Source organism: Oryctolagus cuniculus, chromosome 2, assembly GCF_051225735.1.
Source record: "Oryctolagus cuniculus isolate XC-2025 breed Fujian yellow rabbit chromosome 2, ASM5122573v1, whole genome shotgun sequence".
NCBI classification, from domain to species: Eukaryota; Metazoa; Chordata; class Mammalia; order Lagomorpha; family Leporidae; genus Oryctolagus; species Oryctolagus cuniculus.
Genome location: NC_142868.1, coordinates 42,648,079 through 42,661,766, shown reverse-complemented (window position 1 = coordinate 42,661,766; position 13,688 = coordinate 42,648,079). Strand labels below are relative to the sequence as shown.

Here is a 13,688-nt window from a genome sequence, read left to right as displayed (position 1 = left end):
AATATGGTAACCTTCACTCTGCAACTGGACAGATACTGGTATTTTTGGGTTCCACAGAAAGCTGTTCGTGAAAGCTTTCAATTATGCCAACCAAGACAATGGTAGCTTTGCATGTTTGCTTAATTTTTCATTTTTGACTTTATAAGTGATTGGGTATTAGCTTCACTTTGCAGCCTGTTAGTGGTAATATTTAAGGAAATTGGGACTAAATTTAAGGCATGATTAATACAAATATTAATGGTAATCTCAATAGTAACTATAACAACTTTGAGTCTCCTAATTTGGGAGAAAAGGTGAGAAATACAGTTGTAAGAAAAAAATAGCATCTTGTTAGGTAGAAATATTACTTCCTTCTGCATAGGAATTAGTATATTTACTAAAGTACATATACAAGCTGCATAGTAAAAGCAGTAGGCTTGGCTACTTAACTCTGAATTTACCCTTTTGCCTACTCTGTGGAAGTGGATCTGGGTCCTAATAAATATTTTTTCTTTTCCAGCATTCACAATGGTAAATTTTGCCAAATGAGAGGCAATGGAACAACAATGCAAGAGAGAAAGCACTTGCTTCTTGAAGCAGTGCACTTGCTCCCCAGTGCCCTGTAGTATGCACGGTTTCTTCACGGTCAGTCTGGCTGCTGCAGGAAATGCAGCTTCCCCAGCACCCAACTCTGGCAGTGAACCCAGATTCTCTACTTCTCACTTCCTGAAGTGCCTGGAAGTCAGCGCCCAAAGGCCTGTTGTATGTGATAGGCTTACAGTGGACTGATTATTGTATAATTTTTATTAATATAAAGAGAACATGCATTTATGTCATGCATTTTATGGGTACAATTCTAAGAAGATAACCATACTCTTCCTCCCTCCTTCTTTCCCTCTCTGAATCCCCTCCTTCCTTCTTTCCTTTCTTTTTTTGGTTTTTGCAAAAACATAATTTTAGGCCACTCTATAATCACAGGTTTAATGTGCTACTAACCATAATATTCAACAAGTTAAAAAAAAATAGGAAGACCACAGTTCCACACGAGTGTAAACAAGGGCTAAAAACAACAATCAAATATCAAGATGTCCATTTTGTTTCTATACATTTTTGTAGTCTACATTAACTACTGCGTATCAGAGAAAACATGATATTTGTCTTGGGACTGGCTTATTTCACTAAGCATATTGGTTTCCAGTTGCATCCATTTTGTTGCCAAAGACAGGATTCTAATGCGACACCTCCATATAACCAATTTTTCCTGATCTGCTGGATAGTAGCTGTCTGGCCACACCTGGGTTACACTGGTACAATGCCACAGAAGCTCTTTTGCCATCTGGTAAGGCACATCTATGCCCTCTCCAGCCAGGCCTTAAATTTGGTCTTCGGGGTTGGTGAGAAGTCAATACTGTTCCTTGGATGCTCTGTCTCAGCCATAGGCATTAACTCCTTATATCTGCAAATCCTGTATTCTTCAGAATTCTTTTTTATTTCTTACTAACTAATCCTTTATTTCAATGGCAATTATAATTAGTAATTTTTTAAAATAAATAAATAAAATAAGAAAAATTTATTTATTTGAAAGTCCGTGTTACAGGGGTTGGGGGAGAGAGAGAGAGAGAGAAAGATTGATCCTCCAACCACTGGTTCACTCCCCAGATGCTGCAATGGCCAGTGCTGGGCCAAGCTGAAGCTGGGAGCCAGGAGCTTCATCCAGGTCTCCTACGTGGGTAGCAGGAGCCCAAATGTTCGAGCCATCTTCTGCTGCTTTTCCCAGGCCATGCTTAGCAGGGAGCTGGATTGGAAGCATAGCAGCCGGGATACAAACCCATGCCCATACAGGATCCTGTTGCAGGATGGCAGCTTTACCTGCTGTGCCACAGTGCTGGCCCCATGATTAGTAATTCTTTGGAGGAAGCTTTACCTATTCAAATTAGCATGGTTTCTCTCTCCTTACTAGGTTTATGCTAATTTGAAAGGTGGTGATACTGAATGGTCAAGACAAAGTCTCTCTGGGTTTAAATCCAAGCTTTATCATTTGTTTGCTGAGTGGCCTTTAGCAATTTACTTAATCTGTATATATTTCAGTGCCCTTATCTATAAGAATGTGGATAGCTACAGCATTCCTTTCGCAGGTCTGTTATTCCTAGTAACTTACCTGAATACATTATTGTTATGCATTATCTGGTGTATATTATACTATTTGGTATATATTATGCATTGTCTGGCGGATAGCAATTACTTTGTAAGAAATAGCTGTGATGATTCTTGAGACATAGCAACATTTATGAGGCTTCTTGTAGTTCTCTAGGACGACATATTCCATGCATTAACATCTGCTGGTGGTAACTCCAGGATGCAGAGTCTGTGTCTCACTAATGCAGGATCTGTAAGCTTCTCTCTCTCCTCATCCATGCCAGGAAAGAAAGATTTTATTTCTGGTTTGCGGGACAGGGCAATCATTATAACTACCTCTTCCATGAAATTTTTTTTCTAAATACTTAAATGACATTTCCTCTTTCATCTCTTCTGTGCTATACTAAGTTATCCAGAGTGCTTAGGTTTTGTGGAATATAAGCCAAGGATAGCTTACATGTTGCCTTTAGCCTCTGCCCTACCAAATTAGGCAATGATTCAAGGTTTTCTCAAGTGCTTAAGTAGAAAAGGACAAAATATAAATAAAAGTGGGAAGAAAATAGCAAATATAGGTTAACACCAAATATTATGAATCAGTTATTGATTAATGGGTTAATACTTGTGATGATGAGGTATAGGTAATTTGAGATGCGATTCTTGTGCAAAATAAAGAGGTCTAGTTCAAATAAAATAAAAATTCTGAAGAAATAAAGAGACAGTCAAAGGAAAACTTAATGGAACTGTGTGTAAATTACTTCGAGAACTCAGAAAGAAGGGCCGTGATAATAAGGCAAGGATAAAATTCACTGTGAGAATTTTCATATACTTGTTTGCTGTGGTTTTAATATGATTTGTCCCCTTGAACTCATACAGGAGCTCATCTCCAGAGTCTTACGTTAATGATGCTCAGAGGTTGGAAATGTAATCCAGTATTGCTGTTTGGAGGTGGAGCCAGTGGGAAGTGATTAGGTTAGATTAGGTCGTTAGGGTGGGGCCCCCACAACTGAAATACAGTGGCTTTATAAGGAGAGGGACAGAAAGCATAGAGACAGAGTTTTCCACACACTCCTGCCCAGCTGTGACACACAAGAGCCTGTACCATTGTGTTTGGACCTTGGATCTCCAGAACTGTGAGCCAAAAATAAAATTCCTCTCTTTATAAAGTAACTCACCTCAAGTATTTTGTTATGATAATAAAAAACTACCTAATACATTGTCCAACTTTTTCTCTTCCAGACAGATGCTTAACTCAAGGAATAAATAATATGCATTGCAAAAATATATTTAAAGCTTAGTTGGAGCTCTAACTTGAAGAATAACACCAAGAAAAAATTTGGCACTTCAGCAAGAGTTGAGTGGGTTGGATTGTGGCTGAGTCTCTTGAGATTTTGAATGCAGTGTTTTGAACTGTCTGAGATTTCAAGTCATCCATGTAGCACAAATTAGTATTTTGTGCTATAAAATCTTGTGCTACAAATTTGGCTATATCAGGCATAGTGGACAGCAAATGCCAGTTATTATATCCTTAAATACCTTGATTTCTACACTGTTGTCCACAACTTTACACACAAAAGAACTCTATTGATGCAAGTCTCTTTACACAAAACAGCTAAAACTGTGTCAAAGTCAAACAAAACAGTGATGTGTGTGAAAAGCACTCAGTGCATGTGGGAGGTAGACTAACGCCCCCTCCCTCTCCAGCCAAATCTGTCCATACTCTCACTGAGGGAATCCATTAATAGGTCACCTTTTATGGCAAAGGGGAATTGGGTTGCAGGTGGAATTAAGGCTGCTAATGAGCTGAACTTAAAATAGGGAAATGATCTTGGACTATCCTGGTTGGACCCAGTGTGATTACCGGAGTCCTTAGAAAAGGCAAAAGGGAGACAGATTTCTGGTGAAGTCTGATTGATGTGAAATTGGATTGTGCACTGCCCTTTTACAGGGCGGGAGACCCCACAATTGTGCCAGAAAGGAAGGAGTGCCTCTTCACTACACCGTGGTTAGGGAATAGGGGTCGTCTCCCCAGAGGAAAGATGGAGGACTGCAGTGCCAGACAAACACGGTAAAATTCCCTCGCTCCACCCAAAGTCCATTTCAGCCAAGCATTCCTCCAGGTCACATAGAAGGATGAAATGTGTGGAGAACCAGACCGGAATCAAGTGATAATAAAGAAGTGTTTAAAATGGGTTTTGTGTTTGCTGGTTTTGCTTTATTTCTTGAAATGGAATTAAGGTTCTCTCTGGGGGAAAAAAAAAAAAGAAGCAATAAAGTTAGAGACAGAAATACAGAGAGAAGTGGGGGAAAGAGGAAGAAGGAGAAGAGGGAGAGGGGAGAGAAGGAGAGGGGAAGGGTGGGAGGGAGGGAGAGAGAGAATGAATATCCAATGACTTCATTTCTTCTTGGTTGTTGTACTCTTGATTCTTGGCTGTTTCCCCAGGGGCAAGCAGCAAGGTCTGTTATTTAAGCATCTCCCAACGTGGATTTCTGTTTGGATGCAGTATCTTCGGCAGGAGCCATTTGGGCGCTCACAGATCTCCTTGAGGTTGCCTCTGACTGCACATGGAAGTGGGTGATTGTAATCATTCATTAGTGTCCCTGAAGGTTTAATTGAATCATATGGGGAGGGAGGACATTGTCAGGAGACAATGTTGTCTGCGTTTTTGTTGTTGTTATTTGATTTTTTAAAGATAACTCTTTAAAATCTGATGTCACACAAAACTTGAATTTGGGGCATTCTTGAAATTGGGTGCCCTTAAATAACAAAAGGCTGAAGCTGAATAGTTCTCCCCACTTTGGAAGTTCTAGAGCAGGCACAGTCCATTGTTCATCTTACTCCTTCTTGTCTGCTAAACTGATGACACAGAACTCTTTGACATCATAGCTTTTACTGCTGATTTTCCTGGGGTAGAAGAACGTTTTTAGAGAGAAAAAATATGTCCCTGATAGACAGATACATAGATGAGTGCATATGTGCACGGATATATGAGGGGGCTTCAAAAACTTCATGGAAAAATGAACCTAAAAGATAACTTGATTCTGGTACAAAAAATTGAAAACCATAGTTTTTTCATAACACATTTTCCATGAATATTTTGAGAATCCTTCATTTATGATAGATTATTTTACATATGTATCCTTGAAAAGTGGAACTCAACTATATATCTAAAAGATAATAGTTTTCAAGGGAATTGGGAGGCAAAATGTTTTTCTGAAGAAGGAAACAGTATTCATATATACTTTATAAGCCAATATATCAGTATTTGTTACATCCTCTCACTCCCTTCTCTTACTCCTCATCTCTCTGGCACTAGTCTCTGAGGTTGCAATCTTGCTCCAGATACCACTGCATACATTAGGTGTGAAACATTCAAGTTCCTCTTAAATATTGAACAAACATACTTGTTTAAAATATTGAATAGCATTTTATTTATGTCATAAAATATTACTGTTCTGCATGTGGGCCACACACATTGAGGAGCCCTGTCTCAAAAGTGGTTTAATACTGAGCAGTCTCATAATGAAACAGAACACCCCTTTTCCATGACACCTTCTTAAGCTCTTCAGGGACAGCAAGAGAGGTATCAAAACCAGAACTTATAGTCTCAAAGAGAGGTATCAAAACCAGCACTACAGTCTCTTTGTTCTGGAATACAAAGGTCAATTACTGAATAGCTTCAAATCAATATAGGAGTTTATTATTTATTATTCAAAAAATGTCAAAATTACATTGAACTGAAATCTGAATGTATTAAATTGAATTGAACCTTTCAATATACATAAAATAATTAGTAATGTAATGGATGTAATGACCAAATATGAGACATCATAGTTCTACCTAAAATGCTAATTGATAAATAATTTTAAGGGAATAATTTTGTTTAAATCAATGATCATTCTAAGTGTCGAGTGAATCCTTGGGCTTTATATCTCTTATCTGTAACTAGTTGACTACTATTTGTGCATAGGCCCCATTTACCTTGGGCTAAATTTGGCTTATTGCAGCTAGAAGGGTTCTGAGATCAGTGTATTACAGAAGGTAAACTGACATGTGGCCATGATGTGTGACAAGTCACTCTTGAACATCCCTCTATCATAGAACTTTTCTCATTCTACTATGGTTGTCACTTCCTCACCCCACTTCACTTCTTGGTGATAAATTCCTTGAGGGCAAGAATTACATCTTATTCTTCTCTGTACATGCACATACACACAATTACCAGAATTCAATTCATGTATTAGTATATAATAGGTATTCAGTAAATGATTGTGCAATTATTAGTTAAGATTTTCATCCTTTAACACGCTTGTACGGAAATAGGTTGTTACTCTCAGTTCACATGTCTTGGAATTAATTATGTGTGGTATTTTGCTGCAGTTGGCTATGTTGAGCACTAAGTTTTCAAATCATAAGAGAACTTTGTAAAACTAACATGTCATTGCTCATTTGTAAGAATTCAAGTCACATTAGGGTATTTTTTAAAGTTCTTTGCCAGTGAACCTTGTACATCACACATTGTGGGCACACTGTTATTTCTGTTTGCTTTAGAAACGAAAGTGAGAGTTGCATTGAACATCATGGTTTATCTTATCTAATCATTTGCCTAATAGATGAGAAAATGAGGTGGAGGGAAATGAAGCAACTTGCCCAAGACACCTAGTGATCTAGTGAAGGAGGTGATAGAGACAAGCTAAAGCTTGTGTCCTAACTCCATTCTGCTTTCTCCTCCTTCCCCCTCCCTGTGTCTTCTACTCTGCACTGTCCCCTCCAGCTTCCCTCCAAAAAAAAACCTGCAATGTCCACCGAAAGGCAATCAGAAGGACCTCATCCTTCAGGCAGACTTGTGTCTATGTTAGTGTCCTGTTTTCTTCTATAGTTTCATTTGATTCCGTTTGGCTTTTGCCTCTGCTCTCCCACTAAGTTACTTTATCTCTTTCTTTGAGTGGTAGTGAAAACATAAAAATGAGTTAGATTTTCCAGATTGGAAAGTTTTAAAACTTGGTGAAAGGCATTCATTTTCCAGGGATGTGGATGCTCAATATGTATTTTAAAATAGTTTAATAGGTTTTGCTCATCACACTTGTATGTTTACTAAGGGTGACTGTTCAGTAATCAAATGGGCCTTTACTAATCAGATGGGCCTTTAGCAATGCCAGACTGACAGTTATCTTTTAAGTTACAGTCACCATTTTGTGTACTCCCAAGTTCGTATGATTAGATATGGTTTCACTTTTACCCAGCCCTCGGAGGGTAATAGGAAGGAGGCAGCACAATAGACACTACAGTAGAATATAAATCCAAAAAGTAAAGACAAAGCCATTACTGTTATATTTAACTCACTCTTTCTTCTTGGGAGAGGCATTCACATTTCAGGGTCTAAATTTTTTTTTCTCTATAAAATACAAAAATGGACTAAGTCATCTTTAAGACCCTTTCAAGTCTTTTCATTGAATGATTTTGTAGTACACTATCTGCAGCTGTCTTAGCGTCTCAGCTTGTTACAACAAGGCTAACTCTTTTGTTAAAAATATTTTTACTTGTTTAAAAATATTTATTCTGGCCGGCGCCACGGCTCACTAGGCTAATCCTCCACCTTGCGGCGCCGGCACACCGGGTTCTAGTCCCGGTCGGGGCGCCGGATTCTGTCCCGGTTGCCCCTCTTCCAGGCCAGCCCTCTGCTGTGGCCAGGGAGTGCAGTGGAGGATGGCCCAGGTGCTTGGGCCCTGCACCCCATGGGAGACCAGGAAAAGCACCTGGCTCCTGGCTCCTGCCATCGGATCAGCGCGGTGCGCCAGCCACAGCGCGCTGGCCGCGGCGGCCATTGGAGGGTGAACCAACGGCAAAGGAAGACCTTTCTCTCTGTCTCTCTCTCTCACTGTCCACTCTGCCTGTCAAAAAATAAAAAAAAAATATTTATTCTTCCTTTCCAAAACAAGAAAACATTTTCAAGGTGATTTATGAGAGGTTCAGTGATTCTCTAATACATCCTTTCTTCACAATGGTGATGTCACATGATGCAGTAGCTTGACCGCAACCATGGGGATACAGTTACAAACCAGCCTGTCATGCATTCTTAAACCCATGTGGAGTATGGGATATAATACATACTTCATACAAATGGAAACACACACACACACACACACACACACACTTACCAAAGGAAAGGTGCAGATGAAAACCTTGGACCAACAGCTCACTCTTCGTGCTAAACGTATCTCATGATTTTCCTTTCAGAGCTTGCACCCAAAATCATCTCCCTTGAGGCTTAGTGCCTAGACTTTCTAACTCTGTTACTTTTGGCTTTCAGCTGTCTTTTAATCAGGTGTTATTTATTTCATAGCTCTCACCAATGAAGTATCTCCTTCATCTCATGGCAATGTTCGGTTTTAGGGAATTACTGACTTTTCCATAGACTGTTCAGCAGTGAAAGTGGCCCATGCGTTTTCAGGAGTCAAGGGGCATTGTAGGGTTTGTTCTTTGTACACCTGCTTCCTAGAAAGGGCCCAACAAACAGTGGATGGTCAATAAATATCTAATAAACTGAACTGGTATTCAACTTCACTTCCCTCTCCCACTTCAGTCTCTCCATTGTGCTTCTTCCAGATTGTTTTCCTGAAAAAACACTGCAATTTCCTCACAGTCTACCCTCATCCCCTAAACCTGTAATACTATGCAGTCCCTCAAAACACAGATGTAGAAAGGAAAGTGCCTTTCTACAAATATTATAACAAAAAATCAATTGTTCCTGAAAATATCAAAGAATTTTCCACATTGCCATATGCCTATGACCACTGTCCTACTCTTCCCAACTCTTAAGGTCCTGGATTCTCAGGAAAAGGTAAAATATGCTACCTGATGTAGAACAATAATTTCTTATTCTTCCATAGATCTACACATTCAGGAGTTCTAGGAAATGTCCTGATCTATGCTGATCGATCACTTCCTTTGGTAAAGGAAGTACCTCTGTGAAGGTGACTTATCCCTACGATTCATGTGTTTATGCTGAATGCAGGAGGAAACTATTGCGGGATCATCTCTGGTTCCTGTGCTTTAGTTCTACTTGATCAGACAAGATATGTATGGGAAGAGGTATATTTAGGGGTTGGGATGAAGCCTTAAAGGACAGAGTCAAGCCCGACGGGCCAGCAGTTTTGAGGGTAATGTGTTGGAAGGTAATGTGTGAAGGACTCCAGCAGTCCTTTCAAGGAGATTTCCCCAACCAGTCCTTTCGCCTGCCTCACTGTAGATTTGGCACAGCTCTTACACCAATGTCTTAGGATAACAGTGGCTAGAGGACAGTGGCTAGAGGAATTCTGGAAACCAAGATTTAGTAGCATAATGCCTGTATTTATGTTACCGAGTTTAGAAGCTGTTAATAAAGATGCCTAATTAAATTCACACGTACTGATGTAGTAAAGAGGGTTTTAAGCACTTGAAACATCCTTGGTTTCATTTCATTTAAACGACAGCTGCTATGGAGAACTAATGAGCCAGGTGGCTGCAGTCTCACAGCCTACAGGTAGGTCGCCCAGGTTTCTCATTAGACCCCCTTTTCGGGGCACAGGTAACAGTGATTTTGCTTTGTATACCAGGTTCCCTAAGGTCTCAGGCACTCTACTCCTACCAAAGCTTCTACAAAGTTTATTTTGTTACCTGGCAGAACTTGGCTCATAAAGAAGAGGATGGTGAAGAAGAGGGCAGCTGTTCTCATGGCTGAAGAAAGAAGAACGCCTGGCTTCACTTCCAGGAGGCGGAGAAAACTTCCGACCGTCCTGGCTGTCCAGCATCAGTGGAATGTCTTTGGATAATAAGTTTCCTTCTGTATCTCATTAGGGGTATCCATGGACAGCAGTCTTCTATATTTGCAGGAGGACCTCTGTGGGAAGACTGAGCGTTCTTGTTTTGTTGAACACTCAGTCCATTAGAAGGATGTGGCTGCACAGTTTTGACCAGGAAACCTGGTTAAATAGGAACATAAACTGCCAACCTTTTGGCAACAGATTAAAGCTTATGAACAAATAGGCATCTATATGAAGTTAAAAATGAATTAGGCTATGTTGGGAAAATAAGTTGGTTAGTGGCTAGATATTTAGTAAGTGATTATTGATAATTCACCCTGCTGATAATTAGTCACCCTGCTCACTCCTAGTCTGAACTGCCACAGTGCTTTGCTTATGGTATGGTGCTTATCTCGCTGTGTGAATGTGTGAGCCTCTTGCTTGCTAGAACCAAATGGTACTCTTCAGAGGTGAGGAAGGAAATGAAGCACTGGTCATTTATTCTCAAATCCTCCTCATCAAGTGATCAGGTGGAACAACGCAGAACAGGTAGGAAGTCTGCCTTTGAGTTCTAAATCTCTAGATTTGCTAGCAACTAGGTCTGGATATAGGCAGGAAGTTTTTCTTCCTTAAATATATACATAAGGAATATATATATTATATGCAATATACATATATATATATATATATATAATTAGATCCAGCCCAGGAAACTCAATTGTTACCATGCATTAAGCCAATTTTACAACACACTTAGCCCCATTCCATGACATTTTATTATTTTTTAAACTGCACAAGAATTTGTGTCAAACAATATAAACCTTCTTAGTTACACCAGCGTACAATTTGAATGACAGCAGCAGTAGCAGTTTGTTTTCCTTTCATTTAAATTTGTTTCTACATCATCGAGAACTAACACTGGCTCCTTCCACTCTCCACTTTGCAGTACACTAGGAGAGGGCCAACTTTGGTCCTAGACGATACTTGCTCATAATGTCTGAATTTCCTGCAGCAGAAAAGGAAAAGGTTGGGAGAGAATGGCAGGGAAACATAGAACCCCACCTTTCTACTTTTAACCTACCAATATTTTAAAGAACCATTAGTTGGTTAATCGAGGTTACTAAGAGCAAAAATTAATTTGAATCAATTGGTAATCTAACAAAACAGTTAAAGATTTTAAGAAACTATTACTGAAACTGCTTTATTGTTCTATCATGTATGTGTTAAGTGCATGTGTTGGACCTTCTGGTATGTGTTTTCATAAGTTGTTATTTAACAGTTAAAACTGTTTGCTAAGTTTTCATTTGATATTAAGTTATTGTCAGTAGGCGATCTGGGAAGCCTGGCTTGTTCCCTCTTTCTCTATTCTCTTCAAGATAGGAAATTGATTCTACTCTCAAGGACTCTCCAGTATGTAGTTTGACCTTTAGACCTTATAAAAGGAATGGCTAACATTTTCTGTAATAATAGCATACCCAAAAAGAGAGCTTAAATTATAATTTCACAGTTAGATTTACTTTGCCATGGGCACAGTAAACAAGTAAAACCTCCCTTTCAGACCAAACAAAGGGAGAGAAAGTTTTAAAGTGAGGACGTAGCTTTCCTCAAGGACATTGTCCACCTCACAAAAAACCACTATCAGATCATGCCTGTGATTATAGACTTCTAGTTTAGGCCACTAAAGATTAGCGATGGGACTGAGCGCCCTTGACTTGCATTCTCTTAAAGGTTTCCTCTGGTTTAACTCCGGTGTTTGGCGTGTTTTGTGGCGGCTTTACATTAACAAACTGCATTATATCTCAGTAAGAACTCTGAGTCGACACGATGATTGTGTTAAATTGCTTAGGAATATTTTTAATTTTTTTTTGGCTAGGAGATTAATTGCCCCCTGAGCCTTAGTCAGGATCAAATGCTTAAATCCTTTTATTAAGTACAGTGACCATTATTAATACTTCATATTTGCTGTCATGCTGTTAGTATTTTGTGTATAGACATCCTCCATCAAATTATTTGAATTTATGGAAAACAGTCAAACCAGGGATAGTGTTACAGATTGTATTTGAGGATTCCCCAATTTGACCATTACCGAGTATCCTCCCGCTTCTTAAGCAACACTGCCATCTTGTGGCTAACTCCATCTATTTCTCAGGGCAACTTGCAAGGTTAAATGAACTAGAGAGATGCTAATACCATCAGATTGGAATTGATTTATATCCCTAGAATTTCCTCCAATTTTGGATCAAACTGGTTGGGGGGAAGATGTCATCCAAGGAAATTTTACACCTTTGGTTTCCAATAACCAATGTCATTTTTTATTAGATTACTACCTTTGGCATTCAGTGAAGAAAAGCTGAATTTATTAAGGAAAACATTAAGAAAAATAATTTCTACCAAAGCTTCTCTATTAGCCCACAAATTCCAAATGCTGTCATGCTCAAGTTGGGTTGTATTTGACTCTTTCCTGGAGCTTTTTAGAACTGGCTTTTGAAATTAGGATATGAAAAGCAATTTCTCCGAGCAAAGAAAAAGAGGAGGTTTTAAATTTTTCAGTTAGAGTTAGGCAATTTCACATCAACCCAAGAAAGGTCAGAAGTTGTCACATCCCATGAAGGCTGGCAATGTGCAGCAAAGGAGTGTCAGACACATCAGGATACAGGATGAACACAAAGAGATCTTGGATCAAAGGTAACCCTTTTTTTTTTTTTTTTTTTTTTTGGACAGGCAGAGTGGACAGTGAGAGAGAGAGAGAGAGAGAGAGAGAAAGGTCTTCCTTTTGCCATTGGTTCACCCTCCAATGGCCGCCGCGGCCGGCGTGCTCTGGCCAGCACACCGCGCTGATCCAATGGCAGGAGCCAGGTGCTTCTCCTGGTCTCCCATGGGGTGCAGGGCCCAAGCACCTGGGCCATCCTCCACTGCCCTCCCGGGCCACAGCAGAGAGCTGGCCTGGAAGAGGGGCAACCAGGACAGAATCCAGCACCCCGACCGGGACTAGAACCCGGTGTGCCGGTGCCGCAAGGTGGAGGATTAGCCTAGTGAGCCGCGGCGCCGGCCAAAGGTAACCCTTCTAAGATGAAGTTGCCTTAGAAAGACAGAGCGCACTCTCTCTCTCTCTCTCTCTCGGCCGGCACCCCTGGGTTCTAGTCCTGGTTGGGGCGCCCCATTCTGTCCCGGTTGCTTCTCTTCCAGTCTAGCTCTCTGCTGTGCCCCGGGAAGGCAGTGGAGGATGGCCCAGGTCCTTGGGCCCTGCACCCGCATGGGAGACCAGGAGGAAGCACCTGGCTCCTGGCTTTGGATCGGCACAGCGTGGCCGTAGCGGCTATTTGGGGGGTGAATCTGCGGAAAGCAAGACCTTTCTCTCTCTTTCACTATGCCTGTCTGGGAAAAAAAAAAAAAAAAAAACAAAAAAACCTCTCTTGCTGGCCAGTAAGACTGTTCAGCCCAACACAGCAGTGGAATAGGTGAGACCCGGGTTTCCTAGAGCTTTCCATTACACAACCTGCCTACTGTGATCCCATAGTGAGGGCCCCAAGAGTCTGCCTACTGTGATCCCATAGTGAGGGCCCCAAGAGTCTGACATTGCTCCCACTCTCCAAATGACTTTAAAAGGACCCCAACCCGCCCTGATACTATGCAGTCATGGCTCCAAAATGTGTGCATTTGCATTCTAACTTCCTTCAAATGAGTCTCCAGTCTGAGTAAAGCTCTAAAAGTGAAACATCAAGAATTTGCCAATAAAGCCTGAGTGGGTGTGGAGGACTTTGTGGGGGAGGGCCCTCAAAATGACTTTGTATAGA

At 40.5% G+C, this 13,688-nt stretch overlaps 1 protein-coding gene across 1 annotated transcript; it reads right to left on the bottom strand.

The window, feature by feature from the left end:
* Nucleotides 1–224: 224 nt before the first annotated feature.
* On the bottom strand, nt 225–12,946 carry DEFB108B (defensin beta 108B). The gene is made up of 2 exons (XM_017340963.4): nt 9,770–12,946; nt 225–4,671 (listed from the first exon to the last, which is right to left on the bottom strand). Exons 1-2 carry the CDS (start codon nt 9,825–9,827, stop codon nt 4,508–4,510), a joined length of 222 nt encoding a protein of 73 aa, XP_017196452.3. The 5' UTR covers nt 9,828–12,946; the 3' UTR covers nt 225–4,507.
* Between the last annotated feature and the right edge of the window lie 742 nt (nt 12,947–13,688).

Bases quoted from the DNA above. Each gene is read 5' to 3' on its own strand.
- DEFB108B (XM_017340963.4), bottom strand. From the start codon at position 9,827: ATGAGAACAGCTGCCCTCTTCTTCACCATCCTCTTCTTTATGAGCCAA. The intron at 4,672-9,769 runs GTAACAAAATAA...TTCCATGTGCAG, and splicing joins TATGAGCCAAGTTCTGCCAG to TCAGAGGCAACCTCAAGGAG.